The 25926-nt window shown below is 34.5% G+C and overlaps 4 protein-coding genes across 6 annotated transcripts; 2 read left to right on the top strand and 2 right to left on the bottom strand.

Moving 5' to 3' along the window:
* Positions 1-107: 107 nt before the first annotated feature.
* LOC100633672 (cell division cycle 7-related protein kinase-like) lies at positions 108-3729 on the bottom strand. 2 transcript variants are annotated; one of them, XM_019994388.1, is made up of 11 exons: positions 3612-3728; positions 3343-3562; positions 2644-2724; positions 2473-2602; positions 2203-2296; positions 2012-2154; positions 1897-1961; positions 1666-1843; positions 1531-1613; positions 1336-1485; positions 108-504 (listed from the first exon to the last, which is right to left on the bottom strand). In XM_019994388.1, exons 2-11 carry the CDS (start codon positions 3557-3559, stop codon positions 245-247), a joined length of 1401 nt encoding a protein of 466 aa, XP_019849947.1. In that variant the 5' UTR covers positions 3560-3562; positions 3612-3728; the 3' UTR covers positions 108-244. The 2 variants fall into 2 exon arrangements, with proteins under 2 accessions (XP_019849947.1, XP_019849948.1); XM_019994389.1 differs by lacking the exon at positions 2203-2296 and having other exon boundaries at positions 2012-2056; positions 3612-3729.
* Positions 3730-3855: 126 nt separating this feature from the next.
* On the top strand, positions 3856-19543 carry LOC100633546 (formin-binding protein 1-like). 2 transcript variants are annotated; one of them, XM_019994377.1, is made up of 14 exons: positions 3856-4112; positions 7384-7499; positions 9120-9164; positions 15089-15299; positions 16386-16490; positions 16987-17115; positions 17169-17315; positions 17424-17546; positions 17775-17881; positions 18092-18224; positions 18349-18382; positions 18532-18665; positions 18717-18846; positions 19156-19543. In XM_019994377.1, exons 1-14 carry the CDS (start codon positions 4089-4091, stop codon positions 19293-19295), a joined length of 1578 nt encoding a protein of 525 aa, XP_019849936.1. In that variant the 5' UTR covers positions 3856-4088; the 3' UTR covers positions 19296-19543. The 2 variants fall into 2 exon arrangements, with proteins under 2 accessions (XP_019849936.1, XP_003385143.1); XM_003385095.3 differs by having other exon boundaries at positions 18349-18403.
* Positions 19544-19743: 200 nt separating this feature from the next.
* Positions 19744-24648, top strand: LOC100631901 (uncharacterized). The gene is made up of 8 exons (XM_019994373.1): positions 19744-20014; positions 20809-20923; positions 21079-21172; positions 21289-21337; positions 21573-23587; positions 23642-23734; positions 23782-23953; positions 24005-24648. Exons 1-8 carry the CDS (start codon positions 19904-19906, stop codon positions 24470-24472), a joined length of 3117 nt encoding a protein of 1038 aa, XP_019849932.1. The 5' UTR covers positions 19744-19903; the 3' UTR covers positions 24473-24648.
* On the bottom strand, positions 24538-25920 carry LOC100633421 (hsp90 co-chaperone Cdc37-like). The gene has a single exon (XM_011404448.2). The coding sequence runs from the start codon at positions 25804-25806 to the stop codon at positions 24652-24654; it is 1155 nt and encodes a 384-aa protein (XP_011402750.1). The 5' UTR covers positions 25807-25920; the 3' UTR covers positions 24538-24651.
* Between the last annotated feature and the right edge of the window lie 6 nt (positions 25921-25926).

The raw sequence follows: 25926 nt of genomic DNA, 5'->3' as shown, positions 1-25926 counted from the left end.
CATGACAATTTTTCATGCCATACATGCATGTATAATTGCATCTGTAATTTCATGAAACATGACAGCTAATAGTTGTTTGCTTTCAGTACCGATATCATTGAGCAGCCTTCAGAGTAATAGAATGTGTTTAAATTATAATCAGACAATAAAATGATCATTTTAGCAATAATACAGAATACATGTACATTTCACATTTAATATTAAATTTTGCAAGGTGGTACTTGTGATGCTGATTGACATGCTATCATCTCACTCCTTCAAAAAATGGATGCTTTAAAGCTAAAGTAGCTGTCAGTCTTGTTTTTGGATTGACATCAAGACATTTGTATAGTAAGTCAAATGCACTACTAGGGAAAGAGTCTGGATCTACTTCTGGGTCTGGACTTGATGGCCTTTTTTTCTTAGTTGGTCTTGAGGTAGTTTGTTGATTAGATTTTCTAAGAGCGTGACAAAGACATTTCAAATCAGCTGCAGGAACATCTGGACAACATACCATCTCCTTACCTATAATGTATTACAATTTAAATTACTCATGTAAAAATGTACATGAGGTGTTATTTTTTGGCGACACCTCTCACTATTTCTTTTATAAAAAATGAATAACAGTCAAATCTTCCTTAGGCTTCATTTTGAAGTTGCATATACACATGTACATGTAGGTAGCATGTCATGTTTGTACAGGACAGTTTGTAGAAATCAGTTAGTGTTATCATTCATTAAATAAGTAGAGACTAACGCATTACTATTGACAGATTAGTTTTAATTTTGTCCTTTAACAATGTTTGAAGGATATTTTTGTTCTCAGACAATGCTAATTGCTATAAAAAGCACAAGTTTCATCTGTTAAAAGTCCTTATAGCAGGAAATTTTCATTGCCAGAAACTTTCGCTGTCTTTCCAAGCAGGCGTTACCATTTATTTTCGTTTTGCCTAAAATAAATTTTCACTGCCATGCCCACTTAATTAGTGTCACGTGTATGGTTTAAATGTAAGAATGTATATGGTTCCTGGTTGCCACATTATAAACACATTTGCTGCCCATCAGTTGGAGAAGAATTGCCTTTTTGTGTCTAGCTTGATAATGCCACAGATCTCTATGCTGTAGCAGTAGTGAAAAGAGGATCTGTCGTGGGTCAAAAGTTTTAGTTAGATTAAATTTCAATTGTCTAAAAATTTTTTCAAATTTTGGCCAACAAAACAAATGAAAATTAGCACCTGACAAAAATTTCCTGCTATATGGTATTTTGCTATTACATGTACATGTACTATTTAAACCGATTATGACAAGCATAAACAGCAATCTGTAAATTATAGTGATAAAAGTGCAATATCTCACCACATGCAATAGCAGCTTTTGTACATTCCTTTGATCCCATCAATGATATTATTTGGGCCAAAGCAGACTGATCATCTTGTGCTCGAAAAAAAGGATAACGTTGGCTTAAGATGCACAGAAGAATCACACCAGCAGACCAAATGTCTACAGCTATTATTCTTTAATACAATTATACAACAAATAGATAATTTAAACCTGTTGTTTGGTGACTACACTTTAGTAAAACTTCAGGTGCCCTAAAGCCTGGTGTACCAGCTCGAGCAGCAACTTGGCCATTTCTAAATGTATAAGATTGCAATACTTTACTAATTAACAATTATATTTAGGCACCTTCCCAGACAGAAACCACAAACTTCAGACATCGAATGCCTAGTAGGGCAGAGTAAACCACTATTAGATACAGCACGTTCATCAGTTGAACGACTGCTCCTTTTGCTGGATAATTTTCTCTTTCGAAGAGGTTCAGCAGCTACATGAATATTATTCAACTTGGAGTCTCCTTTAGATCCTTTACAACAAAAAATCCATTACAATTTTTACTGCATGCTCACTAGCACTAACTTGTCTCAGACTTATTGCCACTACTTGATTCATGGTGAGCTAGTCCAAAGTCAATTAACTGAAATCTACACAAGTGTTCATAATTTTACAGACAAAAAAATTACTTGTGCCATACCTTTTCGATGCTCTGTGGTACAAAAAATTACTTGGTTTTATATCTCTGTGAATGATATGGTGCATGTGAACATTTCTGAGAGCTAAAAACAAAGCATGCATGTATTGCCTTGTCTCTTCAGCAGTCAGTGTAGGTAAGTAATCCTATGGCATTACAGTATATGCATGAGCACAAACTTGGATGCAACTAACAATAAATCTGTCATGTGAAAAGTATGGTAATATTAATACAGTATGATCTTGAAACCTCAAAGATGCATGAATTGGTATCACATTATCTTTACCTCTACAAAGTTAAAAATATTATACATAAATGGTGCTCTACTGTACATTAAACATTATTTTGATACATATACTTGCATTAGACAGAAAGTTACAAGTGCAGTTAAATTCAGGTATTGTGTAAAAAACTTTGTAATCAAGTGATTTAATACAGTGAATTAAAATTACTAGAATACATACCCCATAATTTTGAGACAGCGAATTTCATTTTCAATTCTTGTAGTTGATGAGGTAGGTATAATGTGCTTCAAAGCTACCATTACAGAAGAATCAGTTTTAACGGAAGCCAAATACACAGAACTAAATGTTCCTGCAAAAAAACTAAAGCAGACAGATATACAACTCACAAACCTTCTCCAAGTTTTGATAGAACATTAAAATGATCTTCAATCTGAGGTACTTGTAAGGTTAAGTGATCAGTATCATTTAAAGCTAGAGACAAAACAGAATAAATAAAGTAGTATAACAATCACAAACATCCAAATAAAAGTTATCTACTTGCATGCAGAACAAAGAGCCAAAATGGTTAAACATTATAAAAACATACCGGAACAGAAAACATGCAGATGTACATGCATGTGTAGTGTCACAGACCAGTGTTTCAAGGCATGAAAGCCATAGTGAACTATACATCACTTGGACCAGGCAGTCTCTTTAAAGTATAGCATAAATGGGATTACATGTAAATGTGTTACAAACTCATGTGTAGTACTTCAAGGTCATGAATACTAGGAAATACTGTCATTGTACATGTTTATTATTATTATCATTTGTTATTATTTGAAGTAACTTTACAACAGAGACGTTGAATCTTCAATCAAAAAGACAAAATGTACAACTGAAGGTACAACCATGGTATATGGAAGACCTACATGTACATTAAATTGCTCAGAATTAACTTAAAATTAAATTAAAATTAATTGATTAAATTGAGATTGTAAGTGCACATGCAGGTTGCAGTAAAATTATATACCATGTCATCAATACTATAAAATATGTGCCAAGTCATCAATGCTACGAAATACAACCTGCACAGTAACATACAAGTACCTTTCTGGTGAGCACAGACAACAGTGCCACTATCATTATAGCTTCGTTTAATACATCTAGAAGTGAAAGAAAGAGGTGCTAATGAGGGTCCGATTGTTGATCCTTTAGTGTCATCTAGCATTTGAGGAAAAGTCGAATATGTTGAACAAGATGGGAAATCCCTAGTTGATTTGAACTGGGAGGCTGACTCACCAAAACCACTCTCTGCCTCACTCATACCCTATATAAACAACAATATGAAATTAGTAATAAACCAGCTACAAAACTACCTGAGAAGAACAGTCTGTTACATATGAGTTAGCTTAACTTCAAAACCATCCCTCCTTATAAAGTGAACAGTGAAGTTGGAAGTTCATCACAGACCAGTTTCAAATTAATTTAATTTTAAAGAGGGGGTGGGGGGTGGCTCCAAGTTAAGTAATGGCATGCACATGATTATCACATGACATTAAGTCATGAGTCATCAATGGTCATTTACACGTGTATGTGTGTGCCCTTTCGTCACGTGAGATTCTACCGAGGAACATTTTTGTCGGACTACGGGGCTAGACTGTCGGTGGTTCTGCTATTGGAGATCCCATGCGTTGAAGTTGATTCATTGTCTGTCCTTCTATTGTTATTATCTGAAAGGATTTGCTACTTAACAAACCCTAAACCAATCAGAGTTTTTCATCTGGTATCTTACTTCTCAGTCGTGTCATCTTACACTGAAATTTAATTACAGTTGCCTTATACTGAGGTGAAGAATGAGCTGGGGCAGTGAACTTTGGGTGAGTATTGATATAGTTAGGTTTCTATGATTTTTTCAATTTGTTAAAAGGTTAATGTACGTGTAATAATGACCGTAATTGTTAGTCTAGGTTTAGTTTGTTTTAACAGCTTTGAAAAGTAGGATGCCATTAAGAGTTAAAATTATAGCTATGTACAATTATGGTATACACGTATTCTTGATGTCTTGGCAAGAGTGACATACGTGAAATCAATCAAGTTTGTTTTCCTTCCTTTTACTGGTGATATCAGATTGAAGGCTTATAAGTTACTTCTAATTTGACACTTAAATATACTGTATTATAGTAAGAATGCTGTGTGTTTGTGGTGTGGTTTATTGTATTCCCATGATATTAGTAATTATGACATTTGTTCCTCTTTGTGGATTATTCCACTGTGCATTGAAATTAAATGTAACTGTAATAGTGCTATGTCTTGATGTTAACTGTATTATACATTTAGATCATGTATAATCTTTGTATTATAGATAATGTCCTGTTGGATTTATATTTTGTACATTGATTGTTATTTGAAGTATTGCTTTCATTATTGACAAAAGGGAAGTCAGTATACATAAGTTAGCCATGTCAAAGAGTTTGTGGTTGATTATCACTTCGTTCTTTATATTATTGGTGTGTATGAACAGTGTGAAAGTAGAGTTGTGGCCAATGCAGCTATTATAAGCTAGAGCCTAAACTGTGGAATGATACTAAAGGTTGTGCATGTGTTATAGAAACATAAACTATAGCTAGCTAATCATTTTATTGCTTGTAATAATAGACTGCTGTTTGCTTTACCTCCTTCATGATTCTTTCATGTAGTGAGTAACATGTGTTCATGTACTGTAAGTGTTTATTATACATTTGGCAAATTCATCTATTGTGTTATTTTTATTCGCTGCATGTACTGTACATTACAGTGTTGTGTTCTTACTATAGGTCTGGATATTTTAAAGGCGTTTCATTATTACATGTATTATTGTTATACCTACAGTACATGTATATAAATGTGTATCGGAACTACATTTACTCTCTGTTTATTTTTTATTATGCACATGCATGCATCTAGTCACTTATAATTTACTAGTACATTGTATTGTACTTGCATGTGCTTATGCTGTATGTTTTGAAGTTAAGGTTTTGTCATTAGATATTGGCATAATACATGTACATGTATATGTATTTGTACATGTAGATATGCATGCATGTACATTGTAAATGTACATGTAAATTTGTATCAATATATTTTTTGTTTTTATTTGCATGAGTGGGTTGCAAATTATTAATTGTGATATTCTATTTTCAATATTGAAGCATTGCTATCTCAAGCTTATGCAGTTTATGTAAACAAACATGATGACCACAGTTCATGTCATTATACATGTGCACTGTACAGAACTAGCTTACAGTGTATTAAACTTCAATATTTTAATTACCTTTTGGCCCTTTAGTCCTTGGGTTATTTTTAAACTCTTTAGAGACTACACGTGTATAAATGTAGACCTTAATTGTTTCCTGTCTTTTAAAATTGGAACGAAAACACAAGAAATGCATATACATGTAATTTCTTTCACATTTGTTAAAATGATCTGGTAATAATATGCATGCATGTACTGGATCTTACATTGATAGTTTACTCTGTTATTTGGGTTCAGTTCTAGCTCACCATTCCTAGTAATAAAACTACCACATGAACATTCTTCTTCTACATGTACATGCAAATGAAAGTGAAATAATAAACTCTAATCAGACTGTGATAGCCTGCTGAAGGCACTAGATTCATTGAGAACGAAATTGTGAGGGCAGAAAAACTTCAAATTGCGTTTAGTTGCAAAGCAAAGAGAGTTGAGTTCTCTTTTTAGGAATGATACAGGATTGCAAATTATGCAACTTTATTACTTTACAAGATTAAGTACATTTAATTGGTTTTGCACACATGCACTGACTTGCTATCAGAATTTAAAATTTAATTAAATGCAATTGTACATGTAGCTTTACTTTTTTGATATGTTCATGTACATTTGGTGTACTTTGAATCATGGTATCAAATATGAGAGCCTGTTGTTCATCACTGAGTGCCAAAAATGCCATTTGACAAGGTTTTTTTACTTTGAGGACAAAAAATTCATCACATGCGTACATGTATTCATTTACACAAGAATTGGCATGATTGAATAACCACGCTCAGTCTGTTTTCCTAGTTACCTTGTAACAGTACTTCTCTCCATTGGCTGACTTACAATGTATGCATTAAGTAGATAGATTCGTTAGTTTCTACCTGTTCTTCTAAATCTGAATTAATTTTTGTGTACATGCTAGTTGTGGAGGAACAAGCAACCCCTTGATGCATGTGATAATAAGTTTATAGTAACCTTTATAACTAATGTGTATGCACCTATACACACTAATGAATTAGGGACAAAGTGACTTTTCTTTTAGATTTTGAAGCCAATGAATATTTCAGGGGCCCATGGTATTGTAAGTTATGTACATTACATTGTTCTTTTGGAAGCACTTGGTGTTCTTCATGTGATGCATGTTTGAAAGTATAAGGATTGTGGGTTTGTCTATTGCTGTTGGCTGCAATATGATTAATATGCCTATTGGAAATGTTAGCTTAAATCAAAAGGCCTATGTAATTGTTATTCTCAGTTTCTGACTTTGATTCATTAGTTGTAACAAGAGTAAATACATGTAACTATATATAATAGGAAATGTCTAACATAAGCTGAAGTCACCAAAATTTCATGCACTCATTTCTTGTACATGTACATGTATATATTGAATGTGGATGGTAAATAGATAATGACTATGCTTTCATTGCTTTGTGTGCTTAGTGTAATTTCTTTGTCTTTCTAAAGTGGCTGTGTTGCCAAACAAACTTTTAGTATGATGTCTACATTCTCTTAAAGCATTCATTATAGATCTTTATTTACACTTCTTCATTTCACTTCATTATATTCAATCATTTATTACACGATTGGTTGTTACATTATCTTGTGTAATGCACAGAAATTACTAATTTGCTCGTGGTTTACATTTGCATGTATATTTGATGTTTGAAAACATTTTAGTTGTTTCATTGTTCTTTTGTTACAGTTTATTAATTGTTACATGTTTGAAAGCCCAAATGACATGTATTAGTTTCACAGTGCAAGTAAATTATACAATTTTAATTCTTGTATTGTACATGTATTTTATTTCTTGCAATGGATTTCTGCCATTGACAGCTACATGTGTGTTTTTAGCTATTTACGGCATGTCTCCCTTTTAGGATCAGTACGAGGCTATATGTACTCATACAGATCATGAGATTGAATTCATTAGAAGAGTTAGTAGCTTTGTCAAGGACCGTATTCATGCTGAGACTGTTTACGCTAAGGAACTAAGGTCAGTCGCAGTGTCTGAGATATGCAATACAGTACATGTACTGTGTAGTTATACATTCATCATGTACGGTACTCTGTGCCATGTTTTCTTGTCGAAAAAGAAATTAGTTCACATGCACTGTAACCACATACCATGTGCATATTGTGTGTCTAACTGTCTATACAACTTCTTGTGATTTTTGCTGGGCTAGAAGGCTTTTAAGGGTTAAAGAGTTCTTAAAGTTGGTATTTAGAAATTTATGCTGTACTTGCATGTGTATAGTACAGGAAGCAAATACATGTGCGTGTGGTTATTCACTTTTGCATAGGTACATATATATGTAGTTTGTTGCATATGCGTAATTCAATTACGTAATGCAATGCGTAATTAGTAGTAGCACACATGGTCTCCAGCAGACAATACATGCACAGTAGTTTGACGGTAGAATGGAGAAAAGAATATCCAAATTAGACTTCTGAGTACAATGGTTTGACAAAGAGAGCTCAGACATCCCAGAGGAGCTTCCTCGAGTCCTTTGACGGTTTTTTAGCATATACACATGTACATGTACATGTATGAGTGCTCGCTACTACAGCCATATGACTAGGCGGAACTGCAGTACTTTCTGGGCATGAAGCAAGAAAGAGTAGCAAAGTAAAGCAGCTAGTATGGGCCTGTGGGCTTCTGTGGACTACTTACAATGTAGCTTTTTTAAAGGCACTATACTGTACATGTACGTCACAATTTCTTAATTACCATAACCTTTTCGTGAACTGCAAACTGGCAATTTTCTATTTACATGTAAATGTATACTTGATAACTCTGTGTGTTCGATGGATTTTACTGTCATTACTTAAATGAATGCCCTTTGCTATTATCCCATATCTAAAGACTCAAATAGAAGCTGCATGGGTACAAATAAATGCAGGGGTCACTATAAAATTTAAGTATAAAGGCACAAATCTAGACTTACAATGCTATTTGTGCCTTCCAGATACCTTTATGGCGTTTGAAATCTCCTTTGTATTGAGTCACAATTCAGATTCCACATAAATTTTATTTTATTTTTTGAGATTCAAATTTCAATATAAGAATGACCATATAGGTGGTATATATTTCACGGGATTTAATTTCACAGTTTAAAAATTTTGTGAATATTTGTATCTACATTGTATGATTAATGTTTTTCAAAAAGCCCAAAAACTGTAAAATCACAAGAATTAAAGTCGCCAAATTGATTTTTGGGTCTACACATATCTGTGACATTAATGGGCCAAAAAATTTTTTCTGCTTAGATGCTGGGGCTTTTATTTGAGGAAATATGATAATTACCGCATAGCAGGTGATTTTGGAGGGAAAATTTTTGTAAATTGCTAAGTTTTTGGTGGTTGGTGGATTTTAATTTAGCAAATTTGTGGTCATATGCATAGTAATTTAAAATTGCAGGTTTTAATTTGCCAAATTGCTACATGTATCAACTATTAAAACAAAAATTTTGTTAAATTAATATAATTTAGCAGAATTAATTTTAATTGATTTGAGCATGTATGAGAATTCGCTGTTTAGCATACTAATATTACCTGCTGATCATTCTTACATATACAATGTACTAATGCTAATGCTTCATAACTTTTTTTATAGAAAATTAGTTAAAAGCTACAGAAAAAGAGAAGAAGAAGATTCAAAGTAAGTACATGTACATGTACATGTATGCATATACAATGCATATTCATTACAGTACAGTATAAACTGTACATGTACATGTATGTGTCTTTTTGGAGTTCTCAGTACTTATGAGCAGAATATTTAGTGAAGTTATTATGCGTGCATGCAAATTCTTTATTGTACCTCTGTACTTCTTTTTGCAATCTGACTGACCTCATATGCAGTACTTGGGAGACTGGGAATGTAGGTGGGAAACTTTTAGCAGAGCTAGTGGCATTACTATTTTTAGAATACAAAAGGCAACTTCCTCTGTGCCTCTTTTGTCTTACCCAAAAAGGTCTCCTAAGTGGATTTAATGATCAGAATTTAAGCTTTTCTGAGCAATGTTTTAGAAGTTTTTTCATAATTATGGCACTGACATTATATTGATTGTGATACTAATGACCCCAAATCTTTTAAAGAACTTTTATATGAGAAATCAAAGTTCATTTACAAGATACATTGTATTTACTTTTTGAAAGATACTTAATTGAATAACCTCCTCAGTGAAAAAGGCTGCGTGGGTCAAGGATATTTTTGTTTGTTAATGCATGCATTAAAACACTTTATCAAAAATTTTTGGATGTGTTACTCTTTAAACATGTGACTACTTAATAATGGACAGGTATTTGATGTACACGTACATGTACAAGAGCACTGAAACTGCATGACAGGAGCCTCTTGGGCGATAGCGTCTGCATAGTAATTGTTGGGTTTTAGAATGGCCTTTTTTACTACATGCACATGCATGTTAGAATAGTTTTGGTAATCCAGTTACATGTATTTGTGGCAGATTTTTTGTTTAAAGTTTGGTAGTCACCTCAGCCATGGTAGTGACATGTATATTAGCACTTGAAGCATATAGGACTGCCATTATGTTATGCACTGCCAGGCTCTCTATCATTGCAGCTGATCTGTGGAAAATCTTTTCACCAGTTAAAGCTTAGGCATATCTCACTCCTACCATGTACATGTACATTTTGTATACTCATATCCTCAAATTATTGGCCCCTGAAATACTATAAATGCATGTTGATGCTGAGTTCATTTACCTCTATTTGTGATGATACACAACTTACAACTAATGCTTGGCCCAAGTTATTAGTTATCAGTTCATTTATTATAACATTACAAGTACTAGTGGGCACTGAGCCAATTTTATCGTTTTTACTCACTCATGAAAATTACATACACTGTACATGTATAGTAGACCAGATTTGATTATCAGGATTCAAAATTTGACCAAAAATGGCCACAAGGAGAAATTTTCTAGAGAATCTTTAGAATACCTTTTGTCTACATGTATGTCTTTTGAAATCTTCCATTTTTACCTCTTGGTGATGTACATGTAGTCGTCTACATGTACATCACCTGAAGTGTCACATTTTAGTTTGGTTATGGTCCCACAATTTGTTTCTAGTCCATACATCAATCATTACTAGTGTCATACCGTGGATCGGGAAATTTCATGCTAAAAATAATTGGTGGGAAGTTTTTTCACAATTTTTTATTTCCACGAGTTGACCTATCCACAAAAATTTTTTGGCATGAAAATTTTGGTTGCATCATAAACTGTACGTGGCTACTACTGTATAGCTACAAAGTTTCAAGGCAATAAATATTGGCCCTCTCCATCTGTGATGAATGTAGATATTATGCTATTTTTATTAGGTTAATGCTTTTCATTTGGCATGAATTTACTAAAACCTTTAACATATTGAACTACATGTACTATGTACATGTACATCGAGATCTACATGTACAATGTATATGTATGTGTATCTTTTATGATTAAGCATGCCATCTTTTGATAGCTTACTAAAATAGAGTTTGATCTTTAAAGACCTGTAGTGACCTTTTTTAAACATTTAAAATCAGCTGTATCATATGTTATACAGCCTTTTTTAGAACCATGCGGATTGTGTCTCCTCTAACATCTAAACGATCTTTCTGGCACAATAGAATTATGCACATGTACATAGTAAAATGCATGTGTGTATGACATAATTCTTTAAGTGATTGCATTTTCCATGTGCATGTCATGCCATATTGATGCTGTTTAATTGCTATGTACTCTTGTAAATTGTTGTAATTATAATACCTCTTTAAATACAAATTTGCAATTCACAATAAAAAAATTAAAAATCCAGTCACTTTATCAAATAAAAATAATATGTAGGTTCTGAGCTGTTATAGAGTAGTACAATCATGTCCATCGACTGCATGTGCAGATGCTGATGTACTTCATGTATTAAGCCATAATGTGCATGGCCCTACAAATGCATGTAGTCTGTAAAGTATTATCATCTCTTATTATCATGCTGTGGTTTTGGTTGAAGTCATTAATTTACTCATGATATTTTCCCTGCTTTGATCACTGAATGTCTTCAAAAAAATTAATTGCAGCGTCAAAGTCTTGTATTGTTTGAAATAATGCTCTGGAGAACTGCATAAAGTTAATTGACAGAAATCTAGTACATACATGTATACTGTATAGTGTGAAATTTTCAAAGGCTTTAAATTTTGCGGATTTTGCGATTCTTTGAAGATTGGCGAAAATCAAATCATTGCTGTACAAGACGGCAGATGGCATAAATTTGCAAAAATTTACAGTTCTCTATAATCTTGCACTATACTGTACTTTTGTAGTAGTAGCTGTAGTAGTTGTAGCAATGTGAAATATGCCCACCTGTGGTATTGCAGATAGCTGCCTATAACTACCGTAATTCTTCTAAAAATTCGCCACAGTCACTTTTGATAAATAAATTTTGAAAACGAATAATTAGAGTCAACTAAGCCTTTATGGCCAACTAGCAATTAATTATGACGAAATAGGAGGCACTAAGATGCATGTTTGGACAAGATATAAGTCTGTCGATGCTTCTTTGTTGACTAATACAATCTGAATCTTGAACTTAGGCCTACTAATGGCAGTCATCTGTCCAGCGGAGTGCTGCTCGAGTCTATGCTGTGAGTTAGACATGATTTTCGGCCTCTTCCAGCACAGGTCCATGTGTTATAATGCTGTCGACTGTCGAAATTGGAGGGAAATGGCAAAATTAGAAGAACTTTCATCATTACTTACAAAACGAATAATTAGAATTAATTTGAAAATAAAAGTACTTAAAAATTATTTATTTTTGAAATTAGAGGTGCGAAATTTTAGAAGAATTACGGTACATGTATGTGACATGTACAGCAAATTGAATGCACCTTGCAAACCAGTTCACCAACCATGCAATCTATGAACTACATTACAATGGGGACTGTCTAACTTAAGGTGTGTTGACTGTGTTTTTGTATTGTGTAGCCGCATTAAACAAGCAGTCTACCTACAACAGCCAACTTATTATTATTATTATTAGGTTTACGGTCGATAGACATAGCAATCAGAATTGTGTAGGCTGTCTGACCTTTGATGCAAATATCTCTTAAAGTTGGCACAGAATTAGCCAAATTGATTTTTGTGGAGAGTGTAAAGCAATTTAAACATGAAAGCCCAAAAGACATGCTAGGCATTTGTCCTCTCACCCTATGAAACTTTATTTGGATAGTTCTGAGTTACTTGTAATTTAGTATGGGTTCTAGCAAATATAGGAGCTTGTCCATGATTTTGTGTTACGTGTAGTGGCATGAAACCTTGCCGGTAGGCCTGGAGGTCTTGTCTTAACTGAAGTGGCAGCTTTTGGTTTACAAAAACGACAAAATCTTCTGCCTGAGTCAGGCTCATTTTACCTTAATCCTCTCAGTTTCCACATTAATTATGGACTCACCCTGAACAAAATCAATCCCTGTTGATTGGACTGGCACCTTGGCTTTGCTGGTTGGATCACACTGACCACAAGGCCCTAGGTATAGTTGCCATCTTGATCTGTGACTACACCAGTACATGGCATCCCTGGCTTTATCAATGTGTGTCAATGTTATAAACGTATGTTGTTTTGTGCCTTACGCTGCAGGAAATCCTATGCCTTATTTTAGATGGTGTTTCTTTTCCTTCTGGGCAGTTAGGCAAGAAAGAACTATAGCTGTATGATATTACTCATTTTACGTTGACATGTTACTGAAACTGCTGATGAATTACATTAGTGACTCAGTCATGTTTGTTGGCATTAAAATGTTCTAAAATGAGCTATTAGCTTGAATAAACACCATTCTCTAATAGACATACATTACTGGGATATTTTCCTATTCTAGGTAGATACACATACAGTACATGTAAATTTTTGTGACTCTAATAGACACACATTACTTGGATATTTTCCTGTTATAGGTAGATACACATGCATGTAATTGTTTTGTGAAGTATAGATGCCATATCATTTAGATAGTTGCAAATAGTGTAACTTATGTACAGTGTTATAAGCGCGAAGTTCATGTTTCAATACACCTTTAGGCTTCTTTATTTTCACTTGTTCAGAAATAAATTCCCAGGCATTTAATCAAGCAAGCATGACGTGGCACATTCATAAAAAATGATAAAATGGTGTAACTGTTTATTTTCCATTCTTCTTCTAGCTATAAATTAATATTATCATGATGATGACTATTTTTATCAGAAATTTCAAAATACATGTTAATTTACATTTTGCATGTACAGTACATGTAGTTTGCTGTTCATTTGTTATGGCTGAAGCTGTAAAAAGATTTATGATATCAATTGCTTAGTGCTTGTAGATTTAAACATAGAATAATTTTGTCTGAAATGAGGTAATAGCAACAGAATGTAACGATAGTAGCACTAATGTGAGAATGGAATTTTTCCTTTCTAGTCAATTAATCATAATAGTAGTGACAAGGTGGTATAATCATATCACTAACACTTTATTTGATGCACTTACATGTACTACCGACTGTAATGTAATTTTGTCTTGTATGCACTATAACTATGACGATACTCAAACCTTACATATTTACTAATAATACTATATAAGTATACTCTGATTTTTTTTGCTAACCCTAGGACCTTGTCTGTCACTTAACAGGGTTGCTCAATAGTGTTTTTACCCATTTACTGTCAATATCTTTATATGTTAGCACTTAGTTTTGCATATTGTTGGAAGATATGGTTTGGCATGCATTATGATTAATAAGCATGCATTGTAGTGAAAACAACCTTAGAACATAATTGTATCCTTGTTTTTGGTAATGCTCAGCAACATAATTGAGCTGACCGGGTAAATTATTATTTACTGTTTGAAGCAGATCGATATTATGACAGCTATTTTTTTTACAATTCATTCTGTATGCCTCTTGTGCCTGCATTTGTTCCTAACCTTTGCCTGTTATTTTTTAAGGTAAAGGAAGTTTTAATGTTTGGCATACATGTAACTGTCTGTTAACTACATGTACATTTTTAAAAGTATTAAGTGGTACATGTATTTTGAATAATAATTGCAATGGTCACATAACCATTTTGGAACACAATCACAACTTGTAGTGGTACATGATTTATATATGTTAATGATATGCATAGCTAATGAGATGTGCAGCTGTCTTGATAATGTTCATTAAGATGTTTTGCTGGTACTATACACATAGTTATACATGTAGCTAGAAAATTTGGTGTTAAAGTTGTAGCAAGTTGACTAAAAGAGGTTTGGAGGTTAAAATTTTGGTCAAATTCTAACCATATGCATGCTAAAGTTAATGACTAAAGTTTTGGCAAATGGACATAAATTTGCTAAATTTACCGAAATTTTACTATTCCAGTTTTTCTTGCTACATGTGCATGTACATGTGCATGTATACTGTATAGTTCTCTCATTGAAACACACTTTCAATTTAACTATTGATCTTATTTTCTTTTTTGTTATGCATTATGCATTATATGAATTATCTTACATCACATGTGTGCATTGAAATTTACTGTTCATGTTAATTTAATAATTTTTTAATTTTATTAGGTACACAAATATTCAGGCATTTGGTAAACTAGTAGTGGAGACCAATGACTTGGCTGGACAGAGAGAACTTATAGCTGAATACTTGCAAAATGAAGTCTTCAAGCCCTTGAATGAACTAGCCAAGAACACAACTGCTGTTAGGAGAAAGATGATGTTAGAAGGTCAAGAGCTGCACAAGAAATTAAAAGAGTCGATGGATCAGTTAGAGAATGTGAGTAATCTTAATTCAATTTGTTATGCATGTAGTTGTACTCGGACAATTTATTTATCCAGTGTCGAAGCAATGGTTTTGTTTGAAAAGATTTTATTGACTAGTGGCCGAATGTAAATTCAGCATTTAGCTACATGTACATGATATGTTCTGAAATTTTGAAATCTTTACTGAATACTGATATAGAAGCCTTGTTTTATAGCCATATAACAGCCGTAAAATTAATTGTGGTAATAGAACCAGAGTCTATCCTGCAATGCTTGTAATATCACAGTCCAGCAGCCACAATTAGATAAAATCAGGCTACATGTACATGTATGTGTTTACTTGTATGATGTATCATTAATCTTATATACATGTACATGACTATTCAATAACTCTTGCTGTATTTTGATTGTTCTATATCTTGTGTTGTATTTACAATTAAGTCAACATCAAGACTCTACAAGTAAATGTATCTGTATACTCATCCATTACTCTTCTTTCCTTGATCTCTGCTTACTATATGTATGTTCTTGTTTGGGTATGCTTCAAAATAAATGTATGTTCATGTACATGCACTTTTGTTTTGGGATATTTTGCTGAAGCAAACACCAGTTTCCTTGTTTCTTACATGTATGTTGTATTTGCATTGTGACTGGAGGGGAGCCAGAGTGAGAACAAGCCTTGCTCCTTTGCTCTGCCATCTACATGTGCATAACAATGGCATCATATTAGTAATATACATGTAGGTTTTTAAATTGATGTTATTATAGTTATGAAAATAAATAATTATTGTCATCATTATCTGTCCAGAAAAATTAATCAGATAGCCAATGGCCAAGCAGGATTCAATTTATTGATTAAATGAATTAGTTGTTGCAGTCTTTTAATGTACAATTACAAAGCAGCTGTTTCAGTTTTGATTGTACTTTGTCATTATTCAAATAACAGTGATGATGGAATAATTAATTGGTTTTTGCAACTGATTTTAGTATGGCTCAGTATATGACACGTTACTTTTGAATTCCAAAACTTGAACCAGCTTTGCCAGTATTGCTTTTTGTTGTCCTAATATTTTTTTTAATTTTTTATATGTACATGTAGGCAAAGCGGATATATAGGAAAGCCAGTGAGGAAAAGGAAGTTGCTGCACATGCACTTGATAGGGCTGATAATGATCCTCAATCTACCAAAGCCAAAATTGATAAGGTACATTGTATGTCTTGTAAGCCTAATCTGTTTTGTACATGTATATGTTTCTGTGTTGTTGTACATTGTATGATAAACTATGTACATGTACATGTTCATCTACATTTCAATCTACATGTACATTCACATGTACTAGTACATGTGGTTGTACCTTACAACTTAAAATGTTCCATGACTTCATTTTTGGAAATGTAAATGCCTTAATACATAAACACTTCAATATACTAATAGTTTGATTGCCGCACATGATTGTTTATTGTCTAGTAATTATAATTTGTAGGTATGCATAAAATTTAGCACGCTAATATTGCTGTATTTATGGTCTGTAATTTGTTGTCGTGTTGTTTTGTGATTAATGAAATGATCATGCATTGCTTCGTCTCATTAATGCGTGTTACTTATATGGAGTCCATGATTAATGAACTGTTAATGTAATTTACGTCTTTGACATCTGTTGCCGGAAGAACACACATGATTAATAATTTTATTTTTGTAGCTTACACAAATCTCTCGTGGCAAAGATCAAGCTGGAGAAGAATCTCGAAATAATTATATCTTGCAATTAGAGGCTACTAATCAATATCGCCGTCAACATTACACCCAGCTTATGCCTCAGCATATGGATGTGAGATATTACTGTTATTTTTCACACATTTTTCATTGTTTTTTTTATTACAGACCTTCATGCAAATGAATACTGATCATATCAACACATATAAAGCTCTCATTAATGCATATGCTGAAAGTCACAGAAGAGTCAACCCTGTTATTAATACTTGCCTTGATAACATCACTGCTGGTTCTGATGCAATTGATCCTGACAAAGTCAGTTGCATGTGCATGTACACATGTACATTTCTAGACTTTTTTCTTTTCTTTCTTTGTACTTTTATAATATTTCAATTTTTGGCATTTTTCCTCTTTTTTTTGTAGGACAACCGGCAGTTTATCGAAGAACGGAAGACTGGCTATCCTGTTCCAGGTAATGTTGACTTTGAAGAATATCAAGGCAAGATAAAGAAGAAGGAAAAGGACAAAAAAGATGACAAGAAAAAAGTTTGTCAAGTTAACTAACTGTATATTGCCAGCAACTTAATTCCTACTGTTGTGCATTTAAGATTGTTTCTGGAAAAGCTCAATTTAATTCCTGTACGCAATTATGCATGTACTTTAATTAGTCTTATTTATCCTGGAGAGTTTCCAATGTATTTCTAATGTACATGTATGGTGTGTTTACAGTGTAATCACTATAATGTTTGTTTATGTACATGTATCTGCATGTAGCTTGAAGCCAGAGACTTCAGTCATTTGCCTCCTGAGCAGAGGAAGAAGAGGCTGATAAAGAAAATAGGTGAATTGGAAGCAGCAATGGAAAAGACTACGTCTGACATGTTAGTATTTATGAGTAGTGTCTTATAATGTATAATCTATCTCCCCCTCGTATCCCACACAATCCTCCTACCTTTGACACTCACACTCCTGTCTGTCAAGTAGTAGTGCCGCTCTTTTCATATCTACTGCTACTATTACTATATTGTGTATATAATTATGTAATGAATTGTTATAGAGTCTTGTGATGTCTTGATATTACTTTTGATTAGGACTGCCATGGAGAAAATGAAAACTATTTATGAGCAGAATCCTAGCCTTGGTGATGCACAGCAGGTTGCACAGCGCCTTGCAGAAAATGCTGAGAAAATTGGGATTATAAAATCAGAGATTCAAGAGTTCAAGGTATTTTGTTCTGTTATTGCAATAAGTGCATCTCTGCTTGATATTTTTATTTTGTCTTGGCAGTTAGTCTCATTTGTCATCCAAGCTTAAGTCATTTAATAAGAATTATTTTCTTTTCTTTTAGGGTTATTTATCAGAGGCAGGAAGTGGTGGATCAGGTAGCTCTACTTCATTGCAGTGTATGTGTATAATCACCACCACTTTGAGGCTAAGAAAGGCCAAATTTCTTACGCTTGTGGTGTAGCAACTTTGTGTTGCTTAACTTGCTTTTCATTTTGCTTCATTTTTATTGTTCTTTATTTTTTAGCTAAAAATGGTAAATCTCCTGCTGCAAAGAAGAAAGAAAAGGTTAAAGAAAAGAAAGAAGAACGTCCAAGAGCTACAAGCAAGCTTAGTTCTACTGATATTGAGGTTGTATCTAATAATTCTTCTACTGCTGCTGTGAGCATTATTATTTTTTCGTTCTAATGTTTTATTCTCTGCATTTTATAGCACCCTTCTCCTCAAGGCAGTACTGACAATGTCAAGGCACAAGAGGAATGGTTTTCTGATGATGAAGATGGAGGTTCAAAGGATCAGTCAGGTGATGCTGGAGTCTGGATCATGGTGTATGATTTTGAAGGTACAGTTACTATATTAAAGTACAGCATGTTTGGCTACATGGTAATTAAGGAGTACAAACATGACTCTGTGTGTGTGTGTGTGTGTGTGTGCGTATGTGCGTCTAGAGGGTGCATTTTTGTCTTTGTGTGTGTCAGGATGTGTGTGTCCTAGTACATGTACAGTGTACATGTACATACATGTAGTTTTATTTTTGTCAATGCCATAATTATGGTAGTAGTAGTGATGCATCATTGGATATTATAATTACCTTGATGTATATTTGTTATGTGATTATTTATAATGATAAAAATTTAATTTTCATACTTAGCACAAAATGAAGATGAATTAAGCTGTCGTGCTAATGACATTGTGACTATCATTGAAGATCTAGGTGATGGATGGCTACGTGTTCGTAAAGGCAAAGATGAAGGATATGTGCCACAAAGCTATGTTCAGAAAAACTCCTAAGTCCTCGTCCACAAGTTTTGTGTTGTGTGTTGTATTCCTTTTCCTCTTGCCTGTTGTATTATGTATTGGTATTGCAGGCCATTACACCTCTTGTTTGTCTTTATTTAATAATACATCACATTGATGTGTCTTAAATTTTTACTTGAACAGTTTTCTAGGTTACTTTTCTATTTTTGAAGTGCATGTTGTGACTTTAGTTGAATAATGTGTGGTTTCATTTTAAAGAGTTAATTTTAGTGATCTTCATTGGATGTGGTCTTCCCTGGCCTGCCTGCTCTGTTGCGGCATAGTATTACAAATAGCATGAAACTTGCTTCTTATCAAATGCATGAAGAATTTTCATGTGATTTATATCTGGTTATACATGGTACTATGGTAGTACTAATTGGCACAAACGTGTCATGACGTAAACGCCTTCGTTATAACTATAATTTCCTGTATGCTCCTACAGAGTACAGCATAACTTCGCTTGGCTACTGAATCTTGGATCGCTGCTATTGCTTCTCTACGTTCTTCACTTCACACTTTAAAGAAACAAGTCTTATCACTGTCGACTTCTGTAAATTGTGACGAGTCTCGGTAAAATCACTTCGCTCTATAACTGCGCGATGGAAGAATGTCCACTTGGAGCCCTAGACTCCATCAGTGTAGAAACATGGCTATTGGAGCTGCGTATGGAGTGCTACAGACGCCAACTTGAAGACTTCCCTAATCTCAAGGTTAGTTTCTTAAGTGTAAGATTTATTTTGTTCTCCTGATGTTATTGTGTTATAATAGTGTGCATCAATATAACAGTGTGACAGGTTTAATAAAAGTGTATGATTGCCATTGATAACTGAAGGGCAAATTCTAAAACATGATAGTACTATGCAGGACATTGCATTATGTTTTTGTCCATCTGTGATTAAGTGAAGTTAACCGTCCTCTACATACTTCAGATACTTTCTCACATCTTACTAATTAAATAAAATGGGATATGTATCTTGTTGCTATTGACTTTTTAAAGTAATATAAATTCTTCTATGTTTGGTCATATTCTAACGTTCATACGTGTTTTATTTAAAATGCATTATAGGTGATAGGTAAATCAATTCAGTAGTTAGTATATCACTAGTATTGTTGTATATACTTGGCCATTAACTTGAAATGTAAGAGTGTTTATTAGTTGATATTTACACACCTTAATAGTTATATAATGGTACACGTCGAAAGCATTGTGAACTATCAGCATGTCATCAGTGTTTGCGAACATTTTTTTTTGATGCTCACTTTGTGTTCGTCAATCTTAGTAGTGTCGCTTTCTATTATTTGATTTAGCGAACGTGGTTTTATGTACTTGGCCTTCTTAATTTTTGTGGTTATTGTATCTGAGTAATAAAGGAGGTGTTTATATGAACATGCAGTGTGTTTTTTCAATGCTTCATAGCCATAATAACATACCATTGCACACCTAGTGATTGGTAATATCAATAAAGAGCTAGTCATGGCATTATTTTTTTGCTTTCTTTGATAGAGTGTTGTTAACTTTAAAGATGTTGATCTAAAGAAGCTTGGAATACAAAATGCTAAGGATAGAGCCACAATGATTGGCAGTCTGAGCAATTATCGTTCCCACATGAAGTCAGAAGGTATAATTTTATATTCACATGTTGATATGATTAAATTCGTGTCATATAGCAAAATTAAACCTAGACATGTATAGATTATGTTTCATGTATGACCTCAAAGGATGTTTGTATGCAGTTCACTGGTTATAACATTTATAAAGCATTCCTTTCCATAGGTATCAATAAAAGAGTTCAGTCTGCTTCTTCAAGCCATGATCACCACCACATAGGGGCTCTCATTAAAAAAGGATCTGCATTAAATATTAAAAAGTGAGCTTTATGAAAGAATGTATTGTTATGCCATGCATATGTTATTGTAAAAATTGAAATGTTTTGACCTGTACTGTAATGTAACGTGACTAATGTCATTATTGTGAATTTTTCAGGTTAAAAGGTCTACTTGGAGGCAGTGGTGGTAGTAAAGGACAACAAAAGGTTATTTTACTATTATCTTTGTAAAGCTTTAAATTTTTATTAATATTAAGTTTACTATTTCCATCTCTGGCATAAACAACTGCACTAACTACCTGTTTTGCATTTTATATCAATGTAAAGTATGGTCATTCAGTCCTTCTTTTAATTTGATATCACTAATAGTGTTAAATATTGCCAATTATACATACTTAGCTTCATGTAATTCAATTAGAATGTTTTCTCATTGATACCTTAGGTCAAAAAAGGGCAAGATGTGCAGACTTCGCCATCATCTGAGGAAAAATTCTTGCACACGATACCAGAAATAAAAACAAATGTGGAAGACTTTTCACGTAGTTTACCCAGCCAGGCAGCAGCAGCATGTTTTGAGGATTTAATTCAAGGAACGACTCAGAAACCGTATGCCGTTGAAAATGATTACGTTCCAGATCCACGAGGAAGTCCACAGATGCCTCGACATTACCCACTTCAAAGATCATACACAGTTAGTGAGCAAGCACCATTTCATAAAGATGCATTGTTGAGGCCCAGTCATCCACGAGCACAAACTATGTCTAACCAAGCAGCACGGTCTCATTGTGACCACTTTTCACTTCAAGTACAAGAACCATTTCATGGCATTATGGATGACGATGGTAATCCTAACAAGCATCTTTCTATAGTATCGATGGAATCAGGTTTGGGGTTGACCTGTGATACAGATGAGAGAGATGACTTCAGTCGTTCTTTACCTCTTGAGCAACAACCATGGTTTTATGGTCCAATGGCACGTGGGCAGGTTGAATCTCTTTTAGATCAGGATGGCGACTTTTTGGTGATTGAAGATACCATCACTCGTGGAAGCTACATACTCTCTTTGCTCTGGGAAGGCCGAATCTTTCATGTACAAATCAACTGCAATGAAATAGTCGTAAAAAATTTACGAGGGGCTGAAAAAACTGGTCAAAAGTATCAGTTTGGAAATGGTGCCTTTGACAGTGTCCCTGAGTTGATTTTTAATCATCTTCGTTACAGGATACCATTGAGTACAGACTTTGATGGTGTTCTTATTAATCCCATATGTCATGATATTAGTTCCACTGAATATGAAAGTTCTTTACTTCGACCCTATGGCACGCTACCAAGAAATTTTGGTCGCTCAATTGACTCCAATCTTGATCATGCAATGGCAAATGCTGATTATTACACAATGGTTCACAACAAGCGTGCTAGTTTTAGAGCCACAAGATCAGCATCCTTTAGTCCTTGTGATTCTCCTCGTCATAGCCCGGTTCGTGACACAATTAGCACTCCTAAAGCTAGCCTACTTAATCAGACCAGTTATTCCAGCTCTAACCTACTGGGAGACATGGTAGATGAAGATGAAATGAGTGATATGGCAATGGCATCTCTTTATAGAGATGCCCCCTCATCACCGGCCACCATTTACAATGAAGTTGATGGAAAAGCTTCGTCACATATTCCTGATGTGGTAAGACCAAGAACGATTGATCCATACAGTACGTATGACATACCTGTTCCTAGCAAGAAAGCTATGGAAATGCAGCAATCACCTTCATCTCATACATCTTCTCGTGAAAAGTATGATCAGGAAGATTATGAGGTTATGGAGAGTGTCTCAATTCGTAGCACATTACCCCCTTCGCCTAATTTGGCACGCTCAGCAAATCATAGAAGCAAATCACCATCTTTAGACATCCACTATAGCACTGTCACTCCAAAATCACTTCGGCATGAGCGCAGTGTCCCAGTTCTGGGTAAAAATGCTGGAGTTAAGTATGCAGAGATTACATTTAAACGTTCTATGAGCAGTGCTGCTCATGCTGATGTTTTGGAAAGAGCAAGAGCACAAACAGTGACATATGCTACACCACGTATTGTGCAGGAGAATATACCTACTCCCTGTAAAACCCCTCCACCTCATCCTTTCTCCACATACTCCCAGTTGTCTTTTTCCTCACTTTCCTCTTCAAAAAATACAAGGTTGTCACCCTCTAGTACACCTTCTTCAACAAAGCACTCAAGAAGGTCTCATGGCTCTCGTCCCTCTTCAGAATCACCATATTCGTCTCGTCCAACGAGTATAATTTCAGGGAAGAATATCAAACCTCCTCAAGCAATAGCAGAAATACCTTCCTTTCTAAAAGAGTTTTCAAACGATGAAGTTGCCATGCATTTAACCCAGGCAGATGCAGTGTGTTTTCTACTTGCTCCTCGACCAGGAGAGGATTATGATCTCTGGATGAATAGGTAATTAAAACTTACAATTTTGTTTTCATGTCATAACAACTGTTCTATTAATAGAGTGCAAGAACTCAACACTGATGGTGTTTTTGTCGGACTTGAAGTTTTAGCATCCCAGTCTGGTGAGAAATTGTGGAAGAAGCTCTTCTATAGGTAAATAATAAACTCATCTAACTGTAAATAACTAACACCATTATTAGACATCTTGGACTTTCCCAGCTTGTAATAGTCAATCTGTTGCATACTAGTGATGTGATTGAGAGGGCTAAGATGCTGAAACGATGGATAGAAATAGCTGAGCTCTTACAAAGTGGAAAGTGTGGGAACTTATTTTCATTTATGGCAATAATGAAAGGTCTGGAGTCCACCCAGGTATGTTGTGTGCCGTTAATTGCCTAATGTAGCATTATTATTATTTGTTAGGTTATTGATATGAAGAGAACATGGGGTGTTCTTAAGACTCACTACACTGACACTCATACAACCTATCAAGACACATTAAAGGGAATGATATCTGCCTTGTCAGAAGGAGCTAGCATTTATGACATAGAGCAGCTTGTCATACCAGCCATACAGCATCTTCGTAAGCTCTATACTGAAGACTCAAACTCTCAGCAAGACATGCGCCTCATTTTGGAAGATTTTACAACCCGTACTGTGGGACTTGATGGTCTACACAGTATTGTTGCTCACACTGCTGATCTGTCACTTAATGCTAAAAGAAAGCTTGGGTCCTACACATATGAACCAGTACTGTTTGACTTTTTAATGCAAGATTGCGCTCGAATGCATTTACAGAATATGGGAACATCTTCTGATGACCCTCTTGAAAGGTATCGAAGATTCAACATTGTTTTAGATGCACTTTTATCAAAAATTGACAATCCTTGACTTATACAAAATTACAAATAGCAAAATATCAAGCATTATCATTATTGTGAACTAGTTACTCATTCGTGTATCATAGTTAACTTGTGTATTGATTATTTTATTGTGGTATCAAGTATTTAATAATAATAATAATAATAAACAGCACACACACCATTGATTAATAACAACGAACACCACTATCAATCCAGTCCTAGCTCATCCTTGTCTTCATTATTGATATCTTCATAATGTTCATCACTTGATTCATCATCAACCTCTATATTGTGTTTCTTTAGTTCTTCACTTGCAGGAGTCAGTCCAGCCGACTTTGCATCAGCTACCCACAAACCAGAATCAACGCAACGCTTCATGTGATACGCAGCCTCTTCCTTTGGCAATTTAGAAATAACGTCCTGTAATTTTGGGATATTGCGTTCTTCAAAACAACTCCTGAGTTCAGGAGGAAGAGAATCCATCACTTCAACTGGATCAAGACCACCAGGACCTAAACGTTTCTGCCTTTCTTCCTCTTCAACTTTTTTAACCGCCTCTTCAATACGAATTTTGGCACGAGCTTTAACACGTTCTATGAAAGATTGAAGCTCGTCTCGAAAGGCGTCTGTGTATTGCTTTTCTGCTGTTTTCATTCTCTGAAAGAATCCAGGAACACATGAACGAGGGTCTCGTTCTAATTGTTTTGCTAATTGAAGTATATACTGCATTACAATGGTTTGGTGAGCTACACGGCACATTAAAGCTGTCTTTTCTTCAACTTCAAGTGTAACACACCAAAGTGTCAAAAAACTGGCTGTTTCTTCACAAACCAAGTGAGGATTATCACGAAGGTAATCATTGCTGTCTTCGTAGTCATTTAGCATGCCATAATGCTTCATATCCTTTTCATGTCGCTCCACAAAACTCTGCAATTGTTCATGTTTCTCTTCATCTGTTAATTCTTTTTTCGGTTGGGACTTATTGATGTATGAATGAGAAAATCCATCTTTTGACAATGTGTCCACATTCCATGGTGTCAATCTCTCTTTCTTTGCTAATTCCTCCTCTTGTTTTCTGAGTTTTTCTTCTTCTTTTTTTAATGAATCAATTTGTTTTTTGAGAGCAGACATCTCTTCCTGGTTACCTTTCGCTTTCTTCATCTTGTCTTGGGCTTCTCTCAGCTTGGTTCTGTTCTCTTTCTGCTTTGCAAGAAACTGTTGCTTCTCTTCTATCTCTTTCTCAGTCCTTTCTACTCGAGCCTGATGTCTCCATCGGAATAGAGATGGTGTGTCAATATTTGGATGAGTGTCGTCTTCGTCGTCACTAACTTCAATATTCTTCCACTTGCTATAATCAACCATGTTGGAAAGCTGAGTAAAGTTAACCAGCTTCTGCTTAAAAAGAAGGAGCCGAAGTCTCTCGAAGTGAACAAGAAAGGAGTCAGGAATGGAGGGATAATGTCTCGAAGTCGAAGATTCCCC

The sequence above is a fragment of the Amphimedon queenslandica genome, unplaced genomic scaffold (assembly GCF_000090795.2).
Source record: "Amphimedon queenslandica unplaced genomic scaffold, v1.1 AMPQUscaffold_13474, whole genome shotgun sequence".
Taxonomy (NCBI): Eukaryota; Metazoa; Porifera; class Demospongiae; order Haplosclerida; family Niphatidae; genus Amphimedon; species Amphimedon queenslandica.
Note: the sequence above shows the minus strand (reverse complement) of the source record. Positions and strands in the feature narration are given on the sequence as shown.

What these genes read in the sequence shown, in the direction of transcription:
- LOC100633672 (XM_019994388.1), bottom strand. Translation starts at nt 3,559, where the DNA reads ATGAGTGAGGCAGAGAGTGGTTTTGGTGAGTCAGCCTCCCAGTTCAAA. An exon ending in TGTCTGTGCTCACCAGAAAG is followed by an intron (nt 2,725 to 3,342) that starts GTACTTGTATGT and finishes TTTTGTCTCTAG; the next exon opens with CTTTAAATGATACTGATCAC. An exon ending in GTGTAGTCACCAAACAACAG is followed by an intron (nt 1,486 to 1,530) that starts GTTTAAATTATC and finishes AAAGAATAATAG; the next exon opens with CTGTAGACATTTGGTCTGCT.
- LOC100633546 (XM_003385095.3), top strand. Translation starts at nt 4,089, where the DNA reads ATGAGCTGGGGCAGTGAACTTTGG. An exon ending in GTTTACGCTAAGGAACTAAG is followed by an intron (nt 7,500 to 9,119) that starts GTCAGTCGCAGT and finishes CTTTTTTTATAG; the next exon opens with AAAATTAGTTAAAAGCTACA. An exon ending in ATGCAATTGATCCTGACAAA is followed by an intron (nt 17,316 to 17,423) that starts GTCAGTTGCATG and finishes TTTTTTTTGTAG; the next exon opens with GACAACCGGCAGTTTATCGA.
- LOC100631901 (XM_019994373.1), top strand. Translation starts at nt 19,904, where the DNA reads ATGGAAGAATGTCCACTTGGAGCCCTAGACTCCATCAGTGTAGAAACA. An exon ending in GTAGTAAAGGACAACAAAAG is followed by an intron (nt 21,338 to 21,572) that starts GTTATTTTACTA and finishes TTGATACCTTAG; the next exon opens with GTCAAAAAAGGGCAAGATGT. An exon ending in TATGATCTCTGGATGAATAG is followed by an intron (nt 23,588 to 23,641) that starts GTAATTAAAACT and finishes TTCTATTAATAG; the next exon opens with AGTGCAAGAACTCAACACTG.
- LOC100633421 (XM_011404448.2), bottom strand. Translation starts at nt 25,806, where the DNA reads ATGGTTGATTATAGCAAGTGGAAGAATATTGAAGTTAGTGACGACGAA.